The following is a 10,794-nucleotide window of genomic DNA, read 5'->3' on the forward strand; positions in this document are numbered from 1 at the left end:
GTTGTAGCCCCATTTTAGGTATTCCATCCATTTAATTTTTGACAACTTCCAATTTTCCTAGATTCATACTTCGGACATTCCTAGTTCCAAATATTAATGTATGTTTGCAGCTGTTTCTCATTTTGAGTTGTGCCTCATCAGCAAATGAAGGTCCCAAAAGCTTTACTCCATTTGCGTCATCACGGTCAACTCAACTCCATACGAGAGAAAGATGTGACAGTTTGCTTCTGTAAAGATCATTGTTGTTAAGTGCTATTGAGTCAGTTCTGACCCACAACGACCCTGTATAGGGTTGCCAAGGGACGGCTGGTGAGTTTAATCTGCCACCTTATGGTTCACACCAACCTGTGGTCTAGTGTTTTATCCCACAGCACCGTACCAAGACTCCTTGGAAGTCCTAAGGGACAGTCCTAATCGTCCTGTAGGGACACGAAGAAAAGGAATTAACTTGAGAGTAACGGGTTTATATCAGGGTGGGACTGAAAGTGATTTTAATTTTTTACCTTATTTTTCTATCTTTTTCAGTATCCACAATGAACATGGTGGTAGTGGTGCTGTGCCATGGAGTCAGTTTCAACTCATAGTGACCCTGTACAGGGTTTCCGAGGCTGTAAATCGTTATGGGAGCAGAAAACCTCATCTTTCTCCCGCGAAACAGCTGGTAGTTTCGAACTGCTGACCCTGAGGTTAGCAGCCCGATTCGTAACCATATTATTTCAGATGTGTGTGGCGTGGTGGTGAGAATTTTTTAAATCTTTAAGAAGTTGCTGAGCCTGCTACTAAGTGCTTTGAGAAACATCATCTTCACATGAACTATCTGAAGAAGGCAGTATCCGTGTAAAAGAACACATATCACTGGGAGAAAACGAAGGCTACCAGCAGGCTGAGGGCTGAGGAAGGAAAATCTAAGAGGAAAAGGGGATTTGACATAACAAATCCCAATGTGTGTTTCATCATAAAATGAAGAGGATTTCTTTTTTTTTCTTTTAATGTCACTTGTTACTTTAAAGTGGTTTCGTTCCATAGACCCAGAATTAGTGTCAACATTCAGACAGGCGGCAGGCCATACCAGACAGTCATAAACAGCACTCCAGTCCTGGCCACAGATTGTGGTGGGGACTGTCGCTTGCTTGCCCCGTGAGTGTTCCAATCAACGGAAGGTCTGTGGTAGAAAACGAGGATGAGAGGCAGGGAGAGAGACCATCTTTATACAAAAACACCACCCTGAGGAAGAGAATCTTTCTGCTCTCCCCAGCAGGTCCTGGCTGACTTCCCCAACATGCCTCGAAAGTCAGGTGGGCAACAATCTCAGAGGCACAAAGCACAGAACAAGGCTATGAAGGGCACCTATTAGTCCCACATTCATACAAATAGACCCCCAAGAAGACACCAGGACTAAGAGGAGTTCAAAGACTGCAGCACTGTGAAAGGAGACAGCAATGAATACAAATGAGTCCATGTATTAATTAATAATTTAGAAGATCTATTCACTTTTATTTAACTGGGCTTGTTGAAGTGAGATTTGAGCCTTATTCAACAAGTGAAAGTGGAGGTCAAATTCACTTCTTTCTGTGAGATGCGAAACTTGTCCAAGGTTCCAACTGCAAACATTGTTATTCCTGCAGTTGCCTCCAACAGGCAGGTGATTGGACCACAGCTGTGGAGCTTTGTCAGTTCCAAGGCTGAAAAGAATTGGGGAGGTTAATTACTGAGTTCAACTTTGAAAGAGAGAGCGAAAGGAAAAGCAGAGAGGCTGAGCTTCTTTTGGTATTTCCACTCTTTCTCTGAGAAATTAAAGTGTTTAAACCAAATTCCCCAGACAAGGTCAGGAATCTTCCAGGAGGTAAGTGTTACCCTACTACTAATTACTTGGTGTAGTGAGGAACACTGCAACCAGGATTACAAATTATCATGAATACGCAAGAGGACACAAAAATCAACCATCAGTTTCTAAGACGGGTTATTTAAATGGCACCCTTTAGCCCAACAAGCCCACTGCTAGGAATGCATGCCACTTGCAGAATTATTCAAAGACCTATGTTCAAATATCTGCACTAAAACAACACCCCAGCACAATTCCGTTATGTATGACTGTTGTTAAGTGCCTTTGAGTCATTTCCGAATCATAGCAACCGTGTATAGGATTTCTGAAGAGCGGCTGGTGAGTTTGAATACGACACAGCATATCTACCATAACTCCATTTAGCTCGGGGTGTTTAAGGAATAAAAACACACGTTTACACACACAAAGAAATATGCACAGAAAATTTCTGGAAACATAGCTAAGAAAGTATTAACCAAAAATGACTCTGCTATGTAGAGGAGGGTCCTGAGGCTAACATTAAACATATTATATCTAAATTATCACAAAGCCAGTATTACTCTTGCTTAACTTTCTTTTTAATTTAAAGCGGAAAACATGCTCATGGAGGCATTTATTTACAAAAACAGAAACTGACATGTACTAGCAGAGGAAGATTTATTATTGCTACTCACATGACCCGATGTAAGGTTTCTGAGGCTGTGGCACTGTGGGTTAATGCGCTGGACTGCAGAGTCAGTTTGAACTGCAAGATCGGTGGTTCAAGCTCACCAGCTGCTCTTTGGAAACCCTAGACAGGGTCGCTATGGGTCGGAACTGACTTGACAGCACTATACAACAACAACAAATCGTTACGAGAGTAGACTGTCTCATCTTTCTACTATAGAGTGGGTGATGGTCCCAAGCCATTGTCCTTGTGGTTTATCCTGATGTGCCACCAACATTCTCAAGGAAAGGGAGGCTAGAACAAGATGATTTGAGATCTGGTGCACCTTTGAACCTATGAAAATACTGATACTTATGAGGAATGCAAAGCTTAAACCTCACTGCAATTACAACAGGTAATTTTTAAGTTTCTCTCTAATCATAGCAAACTATTACTGCCTTCAGAACACAAAACTGTCTTTTCTAAATAGGTTACTGGAAACTTCATAACTGGTCGTTATGAGCCAGAACAGAGAGGTGTCCTCTCGACTAGCCCCTTGAGTGCTGAGTTACACCAGAATCTTGTACCAGTCCCCTATGTCACTGATGGAAAACACCAGCTGCCCACAACGGAAGTGCCCCTGGGACAGGAGAGTCACATATGAGAAGGTACTGGGCAAACTCAGACGAAACCTGGTACAGGACAGCTCAGCTCGAGGTTAACACCAAAGGGTGAAGAGCACCGGCTACACAGCCCACCACGGAAGGGATGTGGGTTGATCAAGGCACAGGGCAGAGCAGTAGTGGATGGTACGCATGCACAATCCCAATGGATTACAATGGAAAATTGCCCCTGTGAACACCAGTGCTTGGTCTTCATGACATTGTACCTTCCTATCTATCCTGGGGATCTTGTGCCTGGGAATACGGCTTTGTTGTAGGATATATTATTGCTGTGGTCTTTGGTTACAACTCTCCAACACCCAGGCCCTAGGGATTGTGTAGAAGACTGGTGGTGATGTTGGAAGGGCCTCGCGCGCTCTCTCTCTCTCTCTCTCTAACATATATCCCTGGCCCTGAATACGTAAACTCTGTTCCCATATACTAGCTATTTATCCATTAGGGAGTAGCAGGCAGCTGGCGCCGGACTGTTGTTGTTGATTTCTTCAAGTCTCAGCTAGAGTTAGGGCTCTCTTCCTTCCACCCCCTCCCTTCTTTCCTGGAATATGAGACTTGTTTACCACATAGTCTGAAAGGGACCCACAAGCCCCTCCCGATGCAGAAAATCTTGACTGTCCAGCTGGCCCCTGCTGGAAACAGCCACTGTTCTTATCCCTGGTTAGTAAGTTTCCCTGTTTGTAAAACATCTTTCTCTATAATGAATCAACGTCTGTCCGGCTGTCCCCTGTTCACGTCTTCAGTCTCTCAGTGAATAGCCAAGGAAGGATTTTCCTTTCTGGAGTTGAACCTGAGCACTTAACTAGTTAAGAATGTTTGCCTTTAGAATTGTGGTTTTTAAAATCTATCTACAATGAATTAAACTGACAACAGTGATTCAATGGATTAGATGGATTAGATAAGAACCTTCGGAGACAATGAGTTTATATCAAAGGGGGAAGAACAATTCAGAAAAGAGAAGTGGGAATGAGTGCATAAATCAAAGAAGGTAGTCAAAGTCACTGAAACGTACATGTAGAAACTTGACTTGATATATGATTTGCTGTGTATATTCTCAACAACAAAAAAGAAAACCATGTTTTGAAAACTGAGACAGGAAAAAAACTGGTACTCCAATTACATAAAGGGGTAAAACTTTTCGAAATAAACCTTTGCCTGATGTTTTCTTTACCTTTTATCTCTGCTTTCCATCCACTAGAATTGCAAATAAGATCAATCATCTGCCATGTGCCAGGCACTACGTTAGAGCTTCACACAGATTATTTATTATATTTCATCTTTGAAACAGTCCTACGAGAAGTGTAGAAGATTTGATTTTCCAAAGATGGCAGCAACCATGCATCCCACCCAACATGCTCATCTTACAATGTCACCTTTGGCATTCTTCTCATGGAGAATCTGGAGAACTGTGGAAGCGATACAATGCAAGTTCTGTGGCCTGGTCAAAAAGGTCACCCTCTTGAGATTCACTTGGAACCCGACTGCCATATTATAAGGAAGCTCAAGTCACTTCCATTCAAATGCCAGATATGTGAGGAAGGACGACATCTGAGATGACTCCCACTCTAACTGCCATTTGCTTGAGAGATCTCAAGGGAGACCTGCCTAGTTGAGCCCAGTTGACCACAGAACCATGAAAGACAATGATGGTTGGTATTTTATACCATTGGGATGGTTTGTTAAACAGCCTAGATAGCAGAAGTCATGAGAAAACTGCAGTGTAAGTAAGATCAGTGACCTGCCCGAGGCTACCATGTCTGCCTGGATCTAATGAGACGCTCTTCAACACATCACACGACTCCTTGGCACCTATTGTGGCCAATGATGCAACACAAAAAGGAATAAGACAGGAAGAATCTACAAACGATCATTACACTTGGCAAGTACTTCTAAAATACAATGTACCTGTTGTTGCTGTGAGGTGCCTTCACGTCGGTTCTGACTCATAGTGAACCTGTGTAAGGTTTCCGAGGAGCGGCTGGTGGATTTGAACCACCGACCTTGCAGTTCAAACTGACCTTTCAGTCCAGTGCATTATCCCACAGCACCACACCAGGACTCCAAGATGTATCTAAAATAACAACTGATACCTAGCATTCCCAGCCCGACTTTTTGACCCCAAACTTTTGGTCCAACGTCACCATTTTCTTGATCGTAATTTTTCTTGAAGTAGATAGCCAGGCCTTTCTTCCACAGCATCACTGAGTGGGTCCCAACTGCCTACCTATGACAAAATGCTGAAACGACGTGAATGACTGACAGGTACCCAATATACTCTTCTTTGATCTTCCCTAGAAATGTGATGATTTTCTAAATAAATTTTTTGGAAGCCACCTTGTATATATATCCAAAGAGGTCTGGTGAGGCAGTGGTTACCAAGACTGCTAACCCACTAGCAGCTCCACTGGAGAAAGACAGGACAATCGGCTTTCATACGGATTACAGCCTTGGAAAGCCTATGGGGAAGGGGGGTGTATTTCTACTCTGTCCTACAGGGTAGCTCTGAGACTCAATCAACTGGGTGGCAATAGGTTTTGAAAATATGTCCATACTGTAAATACAAGTGCAAAACCTTTTAGAGACATTGTATTCTAACTATAGTTCTGGAGTATACAAATTAAAAAGATAAACATGTAAATGATATTCAACAAAAGAAATAAAACTACCTTGTAAGATGTGAATGAGATGAATGAATTTTTAAAAAATATCTTGATTGTACAGTTTACACCATTGCTGTTGTAAAGTGCTGTCAAGCCGGTTCCAACTCTTAGCGATCCTGTATAGATTTCCAAGGCTGTAACTTTTTTTTCCGGGAGCAGAAAGCCTCATCTTTCTCCCATGACGCTACTGATGGGATTGAACCACCAAACTTATGGTTTGCAGTCCAGTATTTATCGTACAAAGCTACCCCATTTCCTTTATGCCATATGCAAGTTATCAATTAAGAGACAATGAAAATTTAACTTTATAACTACACCTAACGAATTTATCTTTTTACAGCAAAATGATCAGAATTCTTGCAATCTCTGGCTTAACCATAAACCACAGTTATGGGTGAAAAATTATAATTCCTTGCACATGGTTGTTAATAACGCAAACCCAAATGCCCCTAACATTTTCTGGGATACACCTCAATGTAAAGAAAATGAAAATCCTCATAACTGGATCAATAAACAGCATCGTAATAAACGGAAAAGACTGAAGTTGTCAAGGATTTCATTTTACTTGGATCCACAATCATTGCCACTGGAAGCAGCAGTGAAGTAATCAGAGGACATGTGACATTGGGAAAATCAGCTACAAAAGACTTCTTTTTAAAGTGTGCAAGAGCAAAGTTATCAGTTTGAGGACTAAGCCTGACCCAAGCCATGGTATTTTCTATCGTCTTTTATGCTTATGAAAGTTAACATGGAATAAGGAAGACCAGAGAAAATTTGATGCATTTGAATTATGGTGTTGCCAAAGAATATTGAAAGTACCATGGACTGCCAAAGAATAAATAAATCTGTCTTGAAGAAGTACAGTCAGGATGCTACTTAGAAGTGAGGATAGTGAGACTTCGTCTCATATTATCTTGGACATGGTATCAGGAGGAGCCAGTCCCTGGAAAAGACATCATGCTTGGTGAAGCAGAGGGTCAGTGAAAAACAGCAAGACCACCAAGGAAATGAATTAACAATTGGCTACAAAATGGGCTCAAATCTAACAATTAGGAGGAAGATGCAGGGCCCCGTAGTGTTTCATTCTGTTGTACATGGGTCTCTAAGAGTCGAGACCAACTGGATGGTACCTACGAACCTCACAAAAAGTTAGTAGTTCAATCCACCCAACCACTCTGGCAATCTGCTTCCTGCTTTGGTAAAGATTGTTGTTGTTATGTGCGTGGAGTCGGTTCCAAGGCTATAACTCTTTACAGGAGCAGAAAGCCTCATCTTTCTCCAGCAGAACATCTGGTAGGTTTGATCTGTTGACCCTGATATTAGCAGTCCAATTGGTAACCGTCAGCAGTTGGAAACTACCAGCTGTTCCGCGGGAGAAAGATGAGGCTTTCTGTACCCGTAAAGATTTGCAGCCTCGGGAAACCCTGTACAGGGTCGCTGTGAGTCGGAATCGACTCCACAGCACATAACAACAACAACAACGCTACCAGAGCTCCTTAGTCATGAAAATGCTCCCGTGCCGGTCTCCTGTGTCACAGGGGATCACCATGAGTGGGAATCTTCTACACAGTACCTAACAACCAGCTCCACCTCATTTCCCAACTCCCCAGCCCAGCAAGGCTTTCAGTTCACTAAACGGTTGCTTCAAGGTTCCTATAAACACATTACTGTTTGATCCAAGAATTGGTCAAAGGAAACTAACAGCTCTGATTTTCTCTCAAGTGCTAGCTAGACCGTCACTGAACTTGCACTTAGTAATTACTGCCGAATGTTCAAGAAAAGCCTCAGGTTCCACCCAGCATTTGGAAAGGGAAAAAAGAAAATCACACTCAATTCCCAAAACTCTACCTCACCCTAAAATATGCCTCAACCGAGGGGCTCCAGACCTGCAGGAACCCTTTGACAAAGCTTTCTCCTGGGGATGGGACTCCCGCCAGACGAGGGAGGTTCGTGTCTCCATACGCGGTGTCTCCCCTAGATCCCTGGGTCCCCAGACCCTCTGTCCCTGGTTCCTTGGCCCCCTAGACTCCCACCCCCGGGGCTCCTCCAGCCCCACGTCCTCGCGCCCTGCCCCTCACGACCCCACTCACTCTTCATCGTGGATGCGCACGCCGCTGGCAACCCGCTGCCAACACAGGACGGAGAAGAAAAGGGCAGGAGGGTGATCCCTGCCTTTCACTCCCCCGAAGCGGGGCTCTGTACTAGGACCTCCACTGTGGTCTCACGATGGAGAGCGTTAGGCTCTGGTCGCCATGTTGTATCCCTGTCACCCTAGCAACCGTTAGTCCCCCGACCGCCCCGGGCCGCCGTCTGCGCGTGCGTAAATGTCTCGCTCTTGTAGGACGGCTCTTGTGGGTCTGTGAGTACCAGCGCAGCCCGCATCCTCAGTCTGGTTGCTAGGCAACTTCCTCCGAAGCTTTATGCAATTCCCAGCCTTTGTGGATGGGCAATTTACCCTCACCTTCACCGTGAACTCTAATTGGTTGGTTGTTATGACCATGGAGTCAGCTCGACTCATAACTACCCTGTTTAGACTTGTATAGAGTTTCCGAGGCTGAAAATCTCTACAGGAACAGAGAGTCTCCCCTTTCTCGAGGAGCAGCTGGTAGATTAGAACTGCTGACACTGAGATTAGCAGTCCAACTCGTAATTAGACTCCTAATTAGGTCTCAGAAATGCTGAAGATTGTTGTTGTCATTGTTAAGTACCATTAGGTTGGTTCCAACTCATAGTGACTCTGTATAGGGTTTCCAAAGAGCAGCTGGTGGGTTTGAACTGCCAACCTTGCGGCTAGCAGTCTAGTACTTATCCTACAGTGCCACACCAGGACTTCAGTGAAGATATAGACTCCTATAGAAACCTTCAGAAAGATGAGGAGAGAGGGAGAAATTAAAACAGAAACCCAAGGAAGGACTAGACTAGGTGATGTTGTATCGAGGGGCTGCAATAGAGATCAAACAAAGTACATGATTTGTTGAATGTAAAACTGATGATCTGTTCAAACCTTCGCTCAATTCACAATAAAAAAGTTAGAAACAAAAAATGACTCTATGGAGTAGTTAGTTCTACCTTGTATGAAGGGGCTTTATGAGTCTGAATTCCCTCCACAAACAACCCAACCACTGCCATCTCGTTGACCTGAATCATAGCACTCCTGTAGGGCTCCTTAGGTTTTCCATAAATCTTAATGGAAGCAGACAGCTTCACTTTTCTCCTGTAGAGCAGCTGGTGGATTTGAACTACGAACCTTGTGGTTAGCAGCCTGACACTTAACCCAGTACACCCTCAAGGCTCCTTACAACAACGACATCACCCCTTACTTAACTGATCTCCAACTAAAGGACATCAAGTCATTTTCTAAACCTCTGATCTTTTAAACATTGCTACAGTGACTAACAATATCAATGCATCATTGCACATCTATTCATATGCACCCATAGAATTTTCTAAATTGGAACTACTGAGTCAAAGGGTATGTGCGTTATGCGTTAAAAAAAAGTTTTGCTTTTTTAAAAAATTGAGGTAAAAGTCATTGGACATAAAATGAATCCTTTCAAAGTGCAGCATTTCTAATATTTACAATGTTGTATCACCTTCATGTAGATCTAATTCCAAAATATTTTCATCACCCCAAAAATGAAACCCCATACTCACTAAGCAAAGAAGCTCTGGTAGCATAGCGGTTATGAATTGGGCTGTGAGCCTTAGGGTCAGCAGTTCAAAACTACCAGCTGTTCCATAGGAGAAAGATGAGGCTTTTTGCTCCTGTAAAGATTTACAGCCTCAGAAACTCTGTGCAGGGTTGCTATGAGTCGGAACCAACTCCACGGCACATAACCTCCATCACCATTCACTAAGCAGTCCCAAAAACATTATGCTTAGTGAAAGCAATCAAACTCAAAAGACTACATAGGGTTAGGAAAGGTCCCAAATAGGAAAATCCACAAAGACAGAAAGAAAGTAGATGAGTGGTGACCAGGGGTTGGGAAGAAGGACGCGAGGGGAGGGGCTGCTAATTGCTAAGGGGTTTCGTTGTGGGGTGGTGACAATATTCTGGAATGTTTGGTGATGGCTTCACAACATCTTAAGTGTACTAAAAATCACTGAACTGTGCATGTTAAGATAGCAGTACAAATCTATGGAAAAAAAAAAAAAAAGAATGGTTAATGTTAGTATCAGAGTGGTTCCTCAGGAGAAAGATGAGGCTTTCTGCTTCTATAAAGATTTACAGTCTCTTTCTACAGGGTCGGTAGGAGTCAGAACCAATCGACGGCACCTAACAACAACAACAACAAGTCTGATATGATGGTTGTTGGCGCGGCTGTTGACTCTGAGAAGCTATTTGGAATCTCATAGGCCACGATGACTTGATGGTTCCCTTCTCTATCTCCCACTTACCTTTCCCCTTTTGAGGGATCTTGTGTCCTTAGCTACATTGATATTGTTTGTTGTTGTTATTCCATCTTTTTATTTCTACTGTAGAAAAACATTGGCACCAACCTAATTCCAAGGAAGACCAGTGCTCAAATATAGTTTTATATATATATGTTTAACTTTGACTAATTTGATGATGGTCCAAGATGCCTCCTTCAACATTTCTCGACTTAAAGGCTCAACACACTTAAAACTATTTCCCCACTAAATGTGTCTCCATGTATACACAAAGATTGATTTGTCTGGATTAGTCTTAATAACTATTGCTGTTCCATAATTCTGCAACAATTTCAGCTATGAAAAGTCTAACACTATTTCCACTTAATATCTTTTACTCAAGTTCTGCTTAAGTGTTCCAAATGGTTTTATTTTTATTTATTTATTTATTTATTTATTTATTTTTAAGGTTTTTATTGTGGATTGAGAGAAACTTTACAGGGCATATCATCAGTTTTACATTCAATAAATCATATACTTTGTTTCATTACATTGATTATAATCCCCTCCATGTACCATCAGTTAACAGTATTTCTCTCTATCCACTTTAGCTTTTAA

At 42.6% G+C, this 10,794-nt stretch overlaps 1 protein-coding gene across 1 annotated transcript in view; it reads right to left on the bottom strand.

Annotated features, from left to right (window-relative positions):
- Positions 1-8,187, bottom strand: part of MOK (MOK protein kinase) — a 53,299-nt gene extending 45,112 nt beyond the window's left edge. The window contains exon 1 of the mRNA XM_006839612.1: positions 8,085-8,187. Within this exon, the coding sequence (XP_006839675.1) occupies positions 8,085-8,187 (103 nt within the window). The remainder of the gene's footprint in view (positions 1-8,084) is intronic.
- Positions 8,188-10,794: the final 2,607 nt, after the last annotated feature.

Source organism: Chrysochloris asiatica, unplaced genomic scaffold (assembly GCF_000296735.1).
Source record: "Chrysochloris asiatica unplaced genomic scaffold, ChrAsi1.0 scaffold00025, whole genome shotgun sequence".
NCBI classification, from domain to species: Eukaryota; Metazoa; Chordata; class Mammalia; order Afrosoricida; family Chrysochloridae; genus Chrysochloris; species Chrysochloris asiatica.